The sequence below is a fragment of the Sus scrofa genome, chromosome 15, assembly GCF_054392235.1.
Source record: "Sus scrofa isolate SSC_HxYL_T2T_F1_AM1 chromosome 15, Sscrofa_HxYL_maternal_Yorkshire_Landrace_v2.0, whole genome shotgun sequence".
Taxonomy (NCBI): Eukaryota; Metazoa; Chordata; class Mammalia; order Artiodactyla; family Suidae; genus Sus; species Sus scrofa.
The window spans coordinates 95,820,355-95,838,152 of record NC_139397.1 but is presented as its reverse complement, the minus strand read 5'-3'; the positions used below and the strand labels follow the sequence as shown (position 1 = coordinate 95,838,152).

Below are 17,798 nucleotides of genomic sequence, written 5' to 3'. Positions count from 1 at the left end.
ATATACATATACATATATATATATATATATATATATATATATACATATATATATATATATAGTGGCTTTTGGAAAAAATACATTCTTGGGTCTTGAATCTGTTCCAACTTTTCAATAATTACAGTAATTACAAAGATAAAGGGTAAAAGTCACAAAGTGCTGGCTGGGACATTCCAGAGCAGGAGAAAGCTTGGCGCCATTTTTATAGTTATGCCTGTTAAGATTTAATAGACGGAAAGTTTCATTAGTGAGCTGTGCTGCAATTAACTTCAAGGAGGTTCCAGACTACTGTATGTTGCTGTTACTGACAGAAAACTGTTTAGATTTTCCTCTTGAAAGAGTGTATAGGATTTTCAACACTTCAGTTATAAAAGGTTGTAAGAGGCACAATTTTATAAGATTTAATGTAGCATTTAGTTTTTCCTTATCATAGAACATATAGTAATAACAGACTTTTATTCTTCAGTGAACGTGCCTATTGTTGACTATCAGGGAATGAGTCATTCGGGAGTGTATTATTGTTATTATTATTAATTAGTTTAGATAGAATGAAGGCACAAAAATCTTTGTACTTCTTTTCTCTATTTTGCCTCCCAACTCATAAAGTCATGCCCTGGAGTTCCTGTTGTGGCTTAGTGGAAACGAATCTGACTAGCATCCATGAAGACACAGGTTGGATCCCTGGCCTTGCTCAGTGGGTTAAGGATCTGGCAATTGCTGTAAGCTGTGGTGTAAGTCACAGACATGGCTTGGATCCCGAGTTGCTGTGGGTGTGGTATAGGCTGGTAGCTGTAGCTCCGATTTGACCCCTGGCCTGGGAACCTCCATATGCCTTGGGTGTAGCCCTAAAAAGACAAAAACAAACAAACAAAAACAACCAAAAAAAAAAAAAGCCATAAAAAAAGTCATGTCCTAACAGGATTGTGGCTAATTTGAAAACTGTTACTTCTTTAAATTAAAGATTTTCCTAAATCACACATTTCGCCTTTATTGTAAAATGCTTGCTCTCACCTCTGATAAACGGGCAAATCCAGAGGATAAAGACTGGGAATCCAGTGACTTGTTTCTTTCTAGTGGCTGGTTAGGGTCCAGGCTGCATTTGGAACTTTGAGTCTAGACCTTAGAGAAGAGTGTCCATAGGCATAACTTTGCAGACTCCTCCTTGTTGGAGGTTAAAGTGGATGTTCCCCTTTACAGTATAAGCAAACTGTTGAAGGTCATCCAAGGTTATTCCTCATCTCTGGGTTTTGTGTCCTTCGGAAGACTTTACCTAGCATGTCATTTGATTTCTCTATCCTACTCTGATATGGCTAAACTGTTACGGTCCTCATTGTTATATTTTACTGTATTAAACAGCAGACTGCTATGGGTCTTTTAATGACTTAAAGAATGAGACCTGCATTTTATGACTTTTAAAACCTGTCTTAATACTCTTTCTTCCACCCGCCTCCTGCCATTCTACATGTGTTTTCCTTAATAGGCTGCAGACTTTTTAGGTGTGGTAAGCATGTAACCATGATAGGCACTTTCAGAGACATGTTAACTTTTTCAGACACAAGGACACTGTTTGGTGTCTGGGAACAGTAATTTAGTTTGACAAGTGGCTATGAAATACCTAAAAAAAACAAGAGTTTTAACCTACGTGGAATTATCCCACAACCAATGTTTGTTGCTGTCCAAGCATCACCAGTGCATCAGTTTTTTCTACCTGAGTGTGTAGTCTGGAAGTGGGGGACATATTATTTTACCTTGTGCCATGTGGTAGCACATTTTTGCTGAATTATAGATGGTGGAAGACTGTAGTCTGTCTATTCGACTAAACTTCTCCCTAAAATTGGGGTGTCCCCAGAGTCCCACCTCCTCCCCAGTAAAGTTATAGACCCTCATTTTCCTTATCCTTTAATTCATCAGACTTAGCCACACCATGTCCCAAAATGGGACAAGGATGTGAAGAATGGCAGGAAGTCATGCTCAGAGATTCGACAGTCCCCCAGGAGGTTCCAGGATGGGATGGAGATCAGGGCACAGGGCCCCATCAGGAGAGGTTCCCCACAACCCTTTCCACACACCAGTTTTCTGTACTTTGGTGCCTTTTGATGTTTTAGAAATGTAGGCTCTGGGTTTTGGGTTTTTTTTTTTTTTTTTTAATCTTTTTTTGGTTTAGTTCTGAGAGAAAATCATTAATACTTGGGTTAAGGTTGGGTCAGAGTTTAAGAGATCAGTATGTTTTCTCGGGTTTTATGTATTTATGGTTGGTTTTAGTTTCTGCTCTTAAACACCAGCAGCAAATTCTTGGAGTTTGTGAAGCATTGCGTCATTTTCTTTCTGTCTTTTTGTGACATAGTGTTTGGATAATGCAGTTAGAAATCAGACTAGGAATTAAAGTCTCTTTGTCACAACTGAGTGAGTTTTGACCTCAGGTGCAGTACCTTGCATTATGTTATATATATATTTTAACTTCTCTGTTAATCAACTTGTTTATCAGTTTTCTCACAGGAGGGTAGTTAGAATTAATTAATCTTTAAAAAGCAGGTAGGCAATGTAACATTATTAGAACTGGTTTGTGTATGTCAAATGGATTGCTGCATTTTGCATATTTAACTATCTTTATTGGTCTGCATTCTCATTTGAAGAAACATTTAACTTTTTATAAGCAAGGATAGTATAATATACAATACTACTAAGCCTAATATTCAAGAATGTTTTCATACATGTCTTAGTATTAATTAGGGAACAGTTCTTGTTTGACATGTTTACTTTTAATTCTTAATAGGTTTCCAAGTGGGGTAATGCAGTAAGTACCCAGAAAAACTAACAATTATCTAGTCTAAAGAGCTTTGGATTTCACTGTAAAATTAAAATTGTGTGGAAATTGTGTTTTCATTCTACTCATATTAACCTTTTCTTATCCATATTAGCTAAAGGTTAACTTGTTCTTGCCATTTTTATGAAGTGAGAAGCAGGAACTTAGTCTTTTTATGAAAGGAAGCACAGGAGTGCCAAGCATTCATTAGAGATTGAAATTAGAAGCGACTGTGAGATTAAGTTAGAACGTAGCTTATTGTACAAGGCCAATTTGGACTTTTCTAAGTGCTGATATTAGGAAGCATGAGCATAATTGCATATATGAAATTTACCTTCGTTTTACCCTGTCTGATGCCAGCACCGATTGGGAGACAGGAAGCTGTGACTTTCTGGGAGGGAACTGCATCTGCACGGGTGGGTGTCGCTGCCCCCAGGCAGCAGAGTGGGCAGGGTCTGTTTTAAGTTAGCCCAGTGAAGGAGGAAGACAGTGTCTGTTCTTTTCTTTTTTTATTGTCTTGGTTTCACACTGTGTTCCTAAGTAGCTAACTTTGTTTCTGTGCCTCTCACAATTGAACAATAAGGCCAAAGGAAAGGTTATTAGTATCATCATAAAAGGGCAGAGTGGACAGGGATTGTTACGTTTCTAGATCTCATTTCACAAGGACTCAGGCAAAGAGAGATCCTTCCCAGGGTGAGTAGCTGGTTATCTGGATGGGACCCTCATCTCCAGCGATTGCAAGCTTTCAGTAATGGTACTGTCTCCCAGAAATCTGAGAAAACAAAAATGGGAAATAACTCTTTTTTATTAGATTTTTAAAAAGCTGATTGGATATACTTTTAAAGAGAATTCTCTCTAAAGAGAATAGGAGAAACTCAACCTTTTAAAATACTAGTTTCCAGTTAGTGGGGTGAACCTTTCGCTAGAATTCGTCCCATAATTTCTAAATGAGTGAACAGAAATAAGAAAGGTATTATACTATTTTATGCTGAATTAACCTCACTATATACTGCTAAAGATCTATCTCTGGAGACACATCATAAAAACTAAGCACTTTTACCACCACGGCAGTATTAAAAAGTATTTCATATTTTACTACTAGGGTGTAAAATTACTAATCAAGGGTGGGAAATGACCAGGAGAAAACAGGAGAAAAAGAGATTCATTGAAACACACTGAAATATGCCAGGCTTTCATTGAATGTATTCTCCCCTTCATCTTTTAGGGCCAGCACCTTTTAAATAGAAGACAGTCTGTTTAGAATAATGGAAGAGCATAATAAATAACTGTTGCAAATGAACGAATTCTCTTTTGTGTGGCAGGATCATGAGGCAGAAGAGCTTCTCTAAATGCATCATTGATTTCAATGAAAGTGGACCTTCTCCTAGGTTGTGGACCCCTCCAACTGCAAAACTGTTTCCTCTCATGCCAACACAAACAATACGACCCTAGAATTAAGGGAATTATCATGTTGGTTATAGAAGGAGGGTGTTGAATTGATGTCTGATTTTCAGTAAATCAAAAAAAAAAACTTTTTGAATAAAGGAACAAATAGAGTGATGTAGTTGGTAAACTATCATTGGGAGAACTTTCCACAGGTCCTTGTCACCCTCCAGGGTATCCTTAGAATATACTTCAAGAACCACTCTCCTCAGAGAGAAAGCTGGAAGTCAGGACACTTGTATTGCATGTTGAGTTGCATCATACTAAGTTTTATGTGGGCTTCTGAGAGCCTCTCGTCTTTCATTTTCTCTCCTTCTTTTATTCCATTTCCTTTATCTGCCAAAAACTATTGGGAAATTTAAGATTGAACTCTTTCCTTCTCATGAAAGTCCATATAGGCTCTGGAGTCAGACTATACATGTTCACATCATCTCACTTCCCACCACTTGCAGTGCCTCAGTTTTCTCATCTGTAAAGTGGGAAGAATGATAGTTTCTGTCCTGGAGAGATTAAATAAATTAATACATGTACAGGATTTAGAACAGTGCTTGAAAAGAAATCCTGTTATTATTATTACTATGTGATAGCTATTGTCTTCAAGTGTCAGTGCAAAGGCTGCATCCTCTGAGTTTTCTTGGTTTCTCTTAGGCAGAGTATTGTACTTTGTGTATAATCCCAGTAGAGCAATTTGTTTTTTAACAGTTTGTTTCCATGTATATTTCCTCAGTAGATGATAAATCCCTGGAGGTAGGGATGAGAGGATGGCATTTCATTGGTGTATTCCTAACAAAAGCACAGTTCCAGGCATTAAGTAGGCATCCAGTGTTTATGAATGAATGAATCCACAGATGAATGAATGAATACGTTTCCCAATATCCATTCTCCTTCTTTCTTTAGCAGTAGAGCCTCCAAATTTTATCAGAGCATATGGCTGCCCGACTAATAACCGCATTTCCCAGCTTCCCTTTTAGCAACGTGTGGCCATGTGATTATGTTCTGGCCAATGAGAGGTACATGGAAGTGTGATATTCCATTTATAGGTTATGCCCTTAGAAAAAGAGGTATATCCTCCATTTTCCCTTTTCCTCCTGCCAATGGCTATAATGTGCACGTGACAGTGACATCTGAAATAGCTATCACAGACCATGAAATGGATGACCCTTGTTGAGGAGGGCAGAGCAACAAGATGAACAATTCCTGGGTGCTTAATGATGTGGAGCTGCTGTACCAGCCCCAGACAGCTTGTATTCAAATATCTCTCTTATGTGGAGCACTGTTTTGCTATTGCTATTTATTTGTTTTGGTAGTAGGTGGGTCTTTGTTTCACCAGCTGAGTCTAGCTACTAAAACATTGCCCACAGAGCTACATTTACTTGATCTCTGCCCTTTAATAGATAATTTCCTCATGCCGGTAACATTGACTAAAATAGATGAGAATTAGCGTATCATAGCTGATTAGAACTGAGTAAACATGTGAATTAAATAGAGCAACCGAGGCTTTGGTTTAACTGTTCAAAAAATCATTTAAGTATTACTGTGCCTAATTGTTGCTCTGATTGGCGATGGGGGATGAGGGATGAAAGATTAGACAAAAACCTGGGTTACAGGGTTTAGGACAGGAAGAAGTACTTTTCCTAGGAAGTATTCTGTTCAAACCCCATTTGGATGGGCAGGTGGGACAGTTTTCCCAGGCATTTCCCATCATCTCAGGAAAACAACTTTCCTCCCTACCTGGTATCCTGTGGATGAACACTGTGCTTGCCCAAATAACAGGGTCAACCGAAAAAATAGTAGCGCCCTCTTCTATTTGTCATGAACTCCCTTTTGACTTTCTAAGCAAGAACTACTAAACAGAGAACTGCTTAGGTCTCTGGATCAGGGATTCAAGACGATGTGTGGCTGGAAGATAACGGTTTTTTAGTGTCAACAAAGATTTGCCAGGAGATTTACGAAGTTGCTATTCCCCAGGTTTTCATTGTAAAGGAAAATTGTTCCAGGGAAAATTAAAAGGTGTAGTAACAGCTTCATGGTCACTTTGAGAAGGTATAGAAAAAAGTGATGAAACATGAATATACAGATACACATAGATACAGTTTTGGAACTTTTTATTAACACAACATGCACATAAGAAAGTGTCTGGACTATAAGCGGACAGCCTTATACATACTTATGTACATTGTTTTTAATTTTCGGGAGCCAAACCCACCCATGTTTGCCAGAACACAAATCAAAAACATGCAACATACATTTTAAAAATATGGAGCTACATGGTAAAATGATGAAATAGAGAAAATACTATTTCTCATGAATACCAAATCTTTTCTCCAGTTTCTATAATTTTACATTGTAAGTTGGAAATAGGAGGAACTCATGTTTTCAGATACTTAAATTTTTTAGTTCATTTTTAAACAGAAATATATGAGTGGAATAACACAACTATATTCATAAATAATGGGATTCAGGGCAGTTTATCTCAGCCTCTTCAGCAACAATCTCCTTGTGAGTTCCACGTATGCTCTGTTTGTCTTCAGCGCTTCTCTCATACTTTAGGCAAGTTACCTTTAAGCTCTCGAGACCTCAGTGTTCACAGGTATAGTTTGAGAACAGTAGCTATACACAAGGTTGTGCTGATCAAGTGAGATAATGTTTCGAAGGAGGTTCACGTGACATCGGCACGTAGGAAAACCTCAATGAATGGTGTTTTATTATTATTATTATTATTATCAGTGCCAGCATCCACTGATGCTGGGTTTGGGGAAGCTACAGGGCTAGTTACATAATTGTACTGAACTATATATTCTTTCTCAGGTGGATGGGCTAGGCCTGAAAAGAGATTGCCAAATACAAGTCCCTTCCAGATGAAAAGTGGATCCTTTAGGAAAAGGAGGTAAGAGATGTATGGTTTACATGTGGGTTTCTGGTTATGACTGCTTTTAACTGATGAGTTCCCATGTTGGAATTGGTGTAACTCTGGAGAGAATATTTCCAAATGGTTCTCAAGGAATGTCATGTAGCATTTATTAGAGTCACTCCAACAGGGACGCTTCCCACTTGCTTTGATTTAGTGACATTACTGCTGGTTAAAAGCCTTAGGTAAGCCCACACACAGTGGCTGGCGATTTGGATAATTAGCAGGAATGGCAGAGGCCTGTCTCTTTACAAGGAAGTTAGCAGTGACATGCAATTAAAGCAAACCGTGGGGGGATGCTGGGGAGTTCTAAGGATTGTAGTGGGTCGGGAGAAATCAAACCATATATACAGATTTCCCTTTCCTACAAAGGATTTCTGCTTGCTTCTTTTAAAAAGTTCTTCCAGAGGTAACTATGTTCTTTCACACAAACAGAAACAAAAAGAACAACGTAACTCACTCCATTGTTATTTTCCTCCTAATTTTGTGGACCGCTATGGCCAGTTGGTGAAGCTGTTTATCCACTGGAATCTTGATGAGGCAAGTGAACTTGAGTCTCATACATTTACGGGGGTGGTGTTTTCTGCTTGAAAAGATGCTTTCACATCTGTTACCTATTACGATGCCCGCAACTGAATGAAGTGAGGTGAGGAGTCGCTATGATGTCCATTTCAAACATCAAGAAATGGAAACTGAGCTCTGAGAACAGATTTGCCAGTTCATTTGTGGGAGAGGAGATTAAAATGCCAGTCATGTGATTCACAGTGCAATACTCTTTCCAACACATGAAACTGTCTTCTCCAGCGTAAGCATGTGTTCTTGTTTCCTGAGCATTTCCAGGGTGCAGTTTTCTTTCTTTCCCCTCCTGAGACATTGCAGTGGTCATGAGTACCTCGGAAAATGAACTGAAAGCCCTAGACCTTGTCCTCAGGAAAATGCTCACACATAAAAAATTGCATCACCTTCAGACCACCTGCTTCTGAAATCTGTGTGGGCACAAGTACAGGGTGTGTGGAAAATACTAGTCTGGGTTTATGGGGGCACATGGCTTTCCCATGGTCAGGGGAGAACGAAGGAAAAGCCATCACACCACAAAGGTTTGTTTGGCCCTAGTGGCACTGGGTCCTGCTCAGCTCACATCAGATTGCTTCAACCCTCCCAGCAGCCTTCAAAGATAAGTTTTGTTGGACCCATTTTAAAGATGAGGACACTAAGAACACTGTTCTAGAAATTGAAGCCAGAGGGACGCTTTGCAGCATGGTGCTCCATAGCCTCCTAAAGCGGTAATGAACTGTTGGTGGTGTGTTACTTTCCTAGTGGCCAGCCCAGGTCTGTGTGGGGTGGTATGGCTGGGAAGGGGGGAAGGAGTTTCCAGAGGCCTTTTAGCAGCAAGAGTTCCTCGGGGAAATCCTTTTCTTGGGGGGTGACAGTTGGGAACTGAAGTGTGAAGGCATGTTGAGATACGGGGCTAGGAAAGAACAGAGCGGCATCCATGGGGCGGTCTGTTTCTCTTGGGATGTGTGTTGGATGTCCAGCTGCTGTATTAATTTTTGTTGATTCCACGCTACATTCTTGCTAACTTGGTGAATGATTCACAAAGTTACTGTAATGGGGTGAGTAGACTCATGGGTAGAGCTGGGGCTGGGAAAAAGAAAAAGGCATGTCCCTACAGTTGGGGTTTCCTGAGCTATAAATCACGGCAGTGTTGCCATTCCCAGCAATATGCTTCTGTCGTTAATTAACTTTTATGGAAAGCTATGGTGTTCATGACTTTGGCCTCTCCCCACTCTTGATCTATGTGGTGTTATATGGTGTGGACAGCGGTGCTCACAGGTGGGATTTGTCTGACAGGGGAATCTGAATTAGCCGATGTGAAATGCCCGCTAATATATGGCATCCCCTGCACAGGGCAAGTGTGAGGGAGAAAGTGACGACACCCTCCCTGTTCCTGCCAATTGTTTTTCCAGCGCCTACACATGGGGTCAGACGATCCTGTTCTTTGTTAGGGTAAACTTTAAGTGTGAGATTTTTCGGGTGGTGTTGAGAGTGCTGAGCTGTTGCTCTAAGATTCGGTGGTGTGGTGCTCTGTACTTGGAGAGGAAAGGTAAAAGGGAGGCCCTTCTGAAGACACAGGGCCCTCCCACCCAATAGGACCAAACAGGGAGATCCCAGGTCAGCCTTTTGAGATGGCCCACCCTAGTGTTAACGATCCCACCGGAAAATTATCCTTCAGCTTTGCCCTAAAGTCTTCCTGCTTGGTTCCCAGAAGAGTTGTTTTAAAACATTAGCATACATCAGAATCCCCTAGAAGCTAGTTAAAACACAGGTTGCTGGGCCTTACCTCTAGAGTTTCTTTTTTTCTCTGGCTTAAGTGAGATAGTATTGACATATAGCACATGCAAGTTTAAAGTGTACAATATGATTGGATACATGTAGTGACTGCAAAATGATAACCATTATTAGGTTAGTTAACCCATCCACCTCCTCACATAATTATGACTTTTGTTTGTTTGATTGTGGTGATAATATTTAAGATTTACTCTCTTAATAACTTTCAAGTATTATTGTATCAAGGGTACAGTATTATTAATTACAATCACCATAATGTCCACCAAGATTTACTCTCTTAAAAGCTTTCAAGTATATAATACAGTATTGTTAATTACAATCACCATACTGTCAGTTAGAGCCTCAGATTCTGTTTCTCTTATAGACTGAAGTTTGTATGCTGTCACCAGCATCTCCCCATTTTCCCCACCCCCTAGCTCCTGGCAACCACCATTCTACTCTCTATTTCTATGAGTTTGGGGGTTTTTTTGTTGTTGTTTTTTTTTTTTTTTAGATTTCCCGTGTAAGTGAGAACATAGACTATTTGCCTTTTTCTGTCTTATTTCACTTAGCATAACAAGTTCTATTCATGTTGTTACAAAAGGCAAAATTTACTTTCTTCTTTATGGCTGAATAATATTCCATTGTATATATATTTCTAGAGTTTTTGATTCGGTAGGTCTATGGGGCCTGAGAATTTACATGTGCAGCAGAGTCCCAGGTGCTGCTACTGCTGCTGCTGTTTTGGGACCAAACTTTGAAAAGCACTGCTCTAGACTGTAATTATAAGAATAGTGGGTAGAAGTGTGGGTTTTGGAGTCAGATAGCCCTGGATTCAAACACTGCTCTATCACTGTGAAATTGTGGAAAAGTTGCCAAGTCTAGGTGTCTTTACCTGTAGAAAGAGGATTGCCAACATCTGGTTTGGTTTGGTTGGGTTGGGTGAGGATTAAATGAGATAATCTATATGATGAGTTTTGCATGGTGTCAGACACATGGAAGCAACTTCACAGATGTAAGTTCTTGGTATTGATAAGAGTCTGCCTCTTACTGCTAGGACACCAGAATGGCTGGCCCAAATGTTAGCACGGATACCTCTATTTAGAGGAGTCTCTTTGAAAGTTAAGGTGAGAGAAGATGTGGGTGTGAAGAATCGGTAAAAGAGAACATGGGACCATATGCTGTAAAACTTTCTAATATGCTACAAAAAAGAAAAAACAAGCAAAGAGATCTATTTTGTATTAAATGATGAGTCACCCGCGCAAAACGTGTAGTTTAAAGGCGGGTAGAAATGGAAATCCTCAGCTGGACATTGGGATTATTAGTGTTTAGTATGTAATTCCCAGCAAGTACCTGCAGAGCGGAGTTTTTTTCCACAACGGGCTTTGGAAGTGAAGGGATGAAGAATATGTAAATGAGAAAGAATATGTAAACGAGAAAATATGTAAACGAGAAAAACAAGAAATTCAGTGCAAGGCACAGGCCTGTGTACAGGAGCTTCTTTACTTGCAAAGATAGTACCTGCCTGGGCCAGTTATGATGCGAGTAATATTTGTCATCCTGGGACAAACCACCTGCTGTCTTCATCGTCATCCTACTTCTGACTCTCCATGGGCTCTTTACTCAGTGGTGTGAACTGCAGCTTTCCATCTCCTTCTCAAAATAATTCCATCTCACCAGCAAAATAATTCCCAAGGAAGAACTTAGGAAAATTGTTAACACGGTGTATAATTATATCCTAAACTATGACCACTCCCTAGAACAGCATCTCCCAAGCTGTGTTTCTTGGTACTATGAGTAGGTAGTTGGTAGAAAACCATTCTTGATGTATCATATATTTGCATATGAAAGGACTGAGAAGTCCTATAGTTCAAAAAAGCTACATAGTTTTGATTAAACTCGCGGATGATTTCCCCTTTTCCTACATTTTCAACATTTTTTTCTATAATGAGCATGTATTACTTTTATAATAAAATGTGAATCAAATTATATTAGGATGAAAAAGAGTACAGTTTACGCCAACAAACACACCTTCCAGTCTTCTTTCCTCTCTACTTGTTACAGATTGTTGTATCTGCCCACCCTCCCCCCCCCCCACCAATTCGTATGTTGAAGCCCCAACCCCCAGTGTGATGGCATTTGGAGACTGGGAGACAATTAAGTTTAAATGAGATCATGAGCTTGGTGTCCCCATAATGGATTTAGTGTCATTCTAGGAAGAGGAAGAGAGACCAGAACTTTTTCTTTCTCTGCCATGTAAGGATATAGCAAGAAATGCTGCCATCTATAAACGAGGGAGCAGGCACTCACTAGATGTTAAATCTGCTGGCACCTAGATCTTAGACCTTCCAACCTCCAGAATGTGGGAAATAAATAGTTATGGTTTAGCCACCCAGTCTATGCATTTTGTCATAGCAGCTCAAACTGACCAAAACACTACTCTTCCCTTATTTCTGGGGAAGTGCTAACGATGGCATGATGTCAGATTCTAAAACCACGCAGTCTTCATATAATGCCCTTTTTGAAAGATAACCGAATTTGGATAGTTTGTGTAATTGTTGAATGCCTAAAGTATTTGCCATATTGGAAACCTTCTTCATCCCAGTTAAAGACATGAATCCACAAGGCATCCTGAACAATTAATTGTTCAACCTAATTAGTCTAAAGTGAGTCAGTCAAATCCTGGGACCTAAAAACCTGCAGTGGCAGAGATATCACAGAATCTGGGGACTATATCCAACTTCACTCTTCTAAGCTTGAATACGTGCAGATGGTTTGTAGGCAGTAACTCAGAGAGTGGGCTTTTCCTGAGAAAGGAGATCTCCCAAGATTGGGTTCAGTACAGACAGTAAGCACACAACCCCGTATCGTTTGGAAATTTCAGCTTCACTCCTGGGAAGGGTTTAAAGCTTCAGTGTGGTTGTTCTATAGGACACATTCTTCTTGAGAAGAGAACACTTGATGTCTCTGGTATTTTGAGGATAATCAAGGGCCCAGCACTACCAGGAGAGATGCCTTTGGAAACAATCTGAAGCCTGTGTTAAAATTAGGTTAGAAATCAATGTCTGTTTGACATTCTAGAAAGCAGCCTTGGGCTGTCGAGTTCAACAGTGTGGCACAGCTTTTCCAGTTGGCAATGAAGACGTTCAACAAGGCTTGTCTGTCTTTGGTAAAAGTGATATATAACACTAATTGGTAAGTATCACCAGGCCAGAAAAGTTGATAGGATTTCAGTCTCAAGTGGGCCTAGAAATCATGACCACACTTTCATCTTATGGAGGGTGCCACCTGCAGGCAACTATAGGTCATTTGGGCTTTCCTGAGCAGGGATCTTCAGACAAAGTCCAAACTCAAGGGAATATGGACATAGGAGTTACTGTGCCGACCTGTCCAGAACGCCTATGAATTAATGACAAGAATTAAGTATAATTTTGGTAAAATAAATTTCTTACTAGAAAAAATGTTGACTTTTTTCTTAAGCGATTTGGGAACTGAATTACAAATTCAATATTCTTGATTGTTAAGCAGTTAATTCGTAAGTATTAAACTGCCAAATATCTCTTACTGAAAAAGAGAACAAGGAGATGAGAGGAAAATGAGAGCTCAACAGAGGCCCACACTGTTAGGAATTATACCTGTAAAAGGAAACATTGAGAACCACTGCAGGTCCTGCCCCTTCACCTGGCCTGCAGAGCAGTGGAATTTGTTACTTGGCAAAGCGCGAGGCGAATTCTCCCGAATTGTGTTGCGTGAAGCATGTCTTGGTAAAGAGCACTCTCTCTCATTCCTCATGACAAACTGTCCTAGTGAGAGGGAGCTCCAGTACGCATGCACAAGACGTGTCATGGCGGTAGTAATAGCACTTACATTTAAATTTATATGTCTGGTCTTTTCTTAATCTATTTCTCAGAAGGAAAACTCAAATCTTGGACCGTCTAGTTTAAAACCAGACACATGGCAACTGTATTTACTAAAACTTTACTGGCTGCCACGTATTGTGCTATTTTCATTCACATATATTATGTCTTATTAAACCATTGTAATGGTTCTGTGAGTATTCCTATTGTATGGATGAGGGAACTGGAGCTCAGAGAGGTTAAGTAACTTGCTTGAAGTTACCCAGCTAGTTTTCTAATAAGGTATATGGCCTTGGAATATCTAACCTCACATTTCTTTATGTTCCTTTGATATTGGATGCGTTGAAGTGATTCAGTGTTTCCCTAAATATGCCATAAAGCTTTTCCTTGATTGGTTTGCAAGTATGGAACACTTAAAAACTGAATAGCATCCTTGGGATCTTAGAAAGCATGCCCATGGGGTGTTAGAAGAAGATTTGGAGAGTATCATCTGTTGATAAACTTAGGCCAAATTTTGTGCACATACACACACATACACGCACACACACACAAATTCCTCCAGCAAGCCATAAAATACAAGAAGAAGAATTATAGGCTTTGATCATGAGCGGTGTCCCTGTGACTTGGTCAGAACTAACCTCGGAGCTTCAGGATACCATTAAGTTTCAGGACCTGCCCAACTGGGGTCACCTACTGGCTATTGGGTGTCTAGTTTGATTAGGTTTTCAGACTCTTTATTATTGTTTTCAAAATTTCCATGTGATTTGGTTCAATGAGTAGAACCAGATAGAGGGATACTCATGCCTCTTCCATCTTCCCAAGAAAATGCATAGAAAAATCACGTGACAGTTTTAAGATTGCAGGCTCTTCTCAAGGTGTGAAATGCTTTAGGCTGTGATTCCTAGAGATATGAACCACTTTCTTCCCAAGAGAATTTTCACCCTCCCTTCCACTGATATGTTGGCACTTCCTGTGAGGGAACATTTCACAGCAAAACTTCCAAAGCCATCAGTTGTGTATTGGTAGAGACTTGATGAGTATGTCTTGGTTTAAATCTGGGACAAAAAGGATTTCCGAAACAATGTTGTAAAAAAAAGTATCTTTATCCATTTAGAATTGACTTATGGTTGCAGCAGTATAGCCATTTCTGTTTCTAAATTAGCCAGAGGCATTTCCCTTTGACCTTCTGAAAATGATACAACTCTTAGATTTTACTGTCATGATGCCAGGTGGTGGGAACTATTCCTCAACTTCATTTTAAAAGGTATAAAGAGTGTATGACCTGTTCTCCTTTAGAATCTGCACTTGAGACTGATGAATTTTTAAGCAGAGCACTTCTGAAGTCCTTGGCAGCAGGAGCAGAGTTGGTTTCTCTGCAATGGTCTGTAGGATTTCTGGGGATATTATTTCCTTTTATTAAGAAGCAGAAGAGCCATGTATTAGAAGCTGCCGCCTGGTTTCTGAGGCATGTAGAGCTACTCTAAGCTGCCTCATTGGGCCATTAAAAATGTAACATTTGAATTGGTCAAGGGGCTCAGAAGTCCCCCAAATTTGGGGGCTGAGAAAGGGTACAGTTCTATGTAGTGTAATGGCCTCACCATTCTATAGACTTTTTTCATGAAATTTAAGTCCCTTATCAATAATTGATAGGGTGGATAATAAGCACTTTCCAAACAATCTGATGTGTTTGTCAAATACCTCATCTTAAATGAAGCAAGAATAGCAAGAGTCTTGAGAAGAATGTGTGTTACGCCTCACAGATGTTCAGAAACACAGGCAGGAATGTATTCAGGGTAACTTTATCTTTTATGCTTCAAAACATGATAAACCCCTCAGCATATGTAAATGGTAAGAACTCTTATTCTCAGGAATAGAAACCTGCCTCAAACAACCAAGAACATCAAAGAAGACTTACGGGGTCCCTGATCTGGGGAAGTCTGTGGCTGGAGCTACCTTGTGACTGCATTGACCCACATGATGTCATTGGTTTGCCTTCTCTCCCTTACTCTCTCTCTTCCCAAGTATTAGCCTTATTGCTTTTCTCCTTCATCCCAAACACTTCCCTCCTTAATGTAGACAGCTTTGGGCTTACATCAGCTAATTTAACAATTCCACAAAGGAGTAAAAAGAACTGCTTCTTTCTTATGAAAAATCCAAAAGGACTCTGGTTGTCTCTGGAGTGTCCTATGCTCATCACAAACCCACCGTTTCAACAAATGTTTGAGGCACTGGTCCATGCAGTATGAGGAAATCAGGAAAGGAGTCTTACGATCCTTGGCCTCCTATAAAATGGTAGGAGGTGTAGGGCATTTACAAGGATGTAATCTGAGGCAGCATGTGAAATTGAGACAAGAGAAATCTACAATGATGGAAATCAGGCAGACCAGTGTAACTGGAGCTCTTTCATGAGGAGAAATATGTCATCTGTTTATTGAAGAATAAAGTAGATTTCAGTGGTGAGAATTCAGGGGCAGGAGGAGAGTCATTCCAGAAAAAAGGAATGGTGTAAAAAGGGGGACAGGAAAAAAGGAAGAGTTAGGACCTTGATGTGAATAAAATATGGGTTTATAAAGGAAGAAATGTGAGCTAAAGTTAGTAAGAAATATTGGTACCAGGCCGTAAAGGCCTTTGAAGTCTTTGGCTATAACCTAAGTTATTTCCACTTTTTTAAAAAGGCTGTGTAGATTCAGTAAACGTTTTAGAACAAGGAGAGACAGGATCAAATCATTCATTAGAGAGTTTCAAATGGCAATCACAGCGAGGAAGGACTGGATGGGGAATTTACTTGACACAGTTTCAAGAAATGGAAGCTAACTGTGGCGGGCTGAGCACCCCAGCTGTGTGACTAGAAGGAATGGGATTGCCCTTCTGAAAGTTCTGTCTCTTATTCAGGGTTTTAGTTGGTAGCTGTAAACTGCCAGCCAAGAGAAAACTCTATTGGTATCACATGGCTCCATCCTCCCTCCTAAATTCAGATCCACATCTCCACATCAGAAAAGGACTCATGATCCTGGCCATTTCCTTGCATGTCCCACCACCACACTTCACATTCATTGCCACCTCTCTCGTCATCTCTTTGTGGCTGTATCCTTTTCTTATCAGTTCAGGCATGGGCATTCCTGGGAATAAGTGGCGATTGGGAGAGTCACAGTGATATCCTTGAACACCAACATTTTGATGCAGAGGATGCATATGGAAGACACACTGAGAGGGGAGAGGAAGTGTACAGACAGCTCTCTCCTGGCCTCGTGCCAAGGAGCAGGGATAGCCCTGCCCTCTTCTGCAGGTGGATTAAGTTGGGTGAAGTGAGCTAGAAGTGTAATTGCGATAGGCAGATTGACAGACAGGAGCCCCAGATGATTTTGCAATGGCAGGTGGAGATTTTTTTTTTTTTTTCACCTCTAGCCACCATGTCCTGGAGACAAGCCCCCATGTAGTAAAGCAGAGGTTCCCCAGAGGCTTCATTCAGTCCATGAAAATTATGAGTATGTATGTGAGTACAGGTCAGCTGCTATAACCAAGACCCCCAAATAATAGTAACTTAAGTCAGATAGAAGTTAATTTTTCTCAGGCAGTAATCTGAGCATAAGCAGCCCAGAGCTCCAGAGCTGACATGGCAGGTCACAGTGTTAGCAACACAGAGCTTCCATCTCACGGTCTCATCATGTCCATGATCCTACCAACAGGAAGGGGAAAAGGGACCCTACAAGGGTTCACTGAAAGTTGTACACATCACTTCCACTCACATTCTAATGGCCATAATGTATGCCATGTGGCCGCGCATAGCTGGAAATGCTCGGGGCATGTGCTCAGCTCATAGTAACAGCTGACCCTTACATGGTGCTTCCTGGAACCTAGCACTGTTCTAAGAGCTTTGCACAAGTTAACATACAACGACTCCATGAGATAAGAACTAGGATTATTCCCATTTTATAGATAATATATCTGAGGTACAGAAAGGTGGAGTAACTCACCCAAGGTCATCAAATTGTAAGTGATGAGGGGTGACATTCGAACCCTCACAGGCTGGTTCCAGAATGTGTGATCCTGACCCTTCTTGTAAGCAATGCCTCTGAATTCAGAGTTCTGCTGGCAAAGGAGAAAAGGGAAAATGAAAATTAAGGGACAATCAGTAACCACTACTTTAGCACACCAGCATTCATGTTTGTCACACACAGTGACAGCTCCAAGCTTTGGAATCTTCTTCCTCAATGCTCTGTTCTTTCTAGTTTTCTAGCACATTGCCATTCACAGCAATCTATGGCCCCTACCCCGCATCCCTGTAGAGATCGCTGACATGGTATCTTCTGGTCTAGCCTCCCGAATTATGGCCTCTCCACACTCCAGCCCTTCCTACACTTTCCCACCAAATGAATCTTCCCTAAATGCCATCTTCATGCCATGCCCCTATTTAAAAACAGAAGGAATAAGCTTTACTTAACTGGGTCAACTTCCTTCT

The 17,798-nt window shown here is 40.4% G+C and overlaps 1 protein-coding gene across 10 annotated transcripts in view; it reads left to right on the top strand.

The window, feature by feature from the left end:
• Positions 1-17,798, top strand: part of LOC146395993 (uncharacterized) — a 544,253-nt gene that overhangs the window by 202,812 nt on the left and 323,643 nt on the right. For 4 of the 10 annotated variants that reach the window (XR_014829619.1, XR_014829618.1, XR_014829614.1 and 1 more), the window contains exons 3-4: positions 7,055-7,133; positions 7,590-7,694. Coding sequence is in view for 1 of the 10 variants with exons in the window: in XM_084999563.1 (XP_084855689.1) it covers positions 7,055-7,133 (79 nt within the window). In the remaining 9 variants the exon portion in view is untranslated. Of the gene's footprint in view, positions 1-7,054; positions 7,134-7,589; positions 10,948-17,798 lie in introns of those variants that run through there. The other 6 variants (XR_014829617.1, XR_014829615.1, XM_084999563.1 and 3 more) reach the window with 3 other exon arrangements.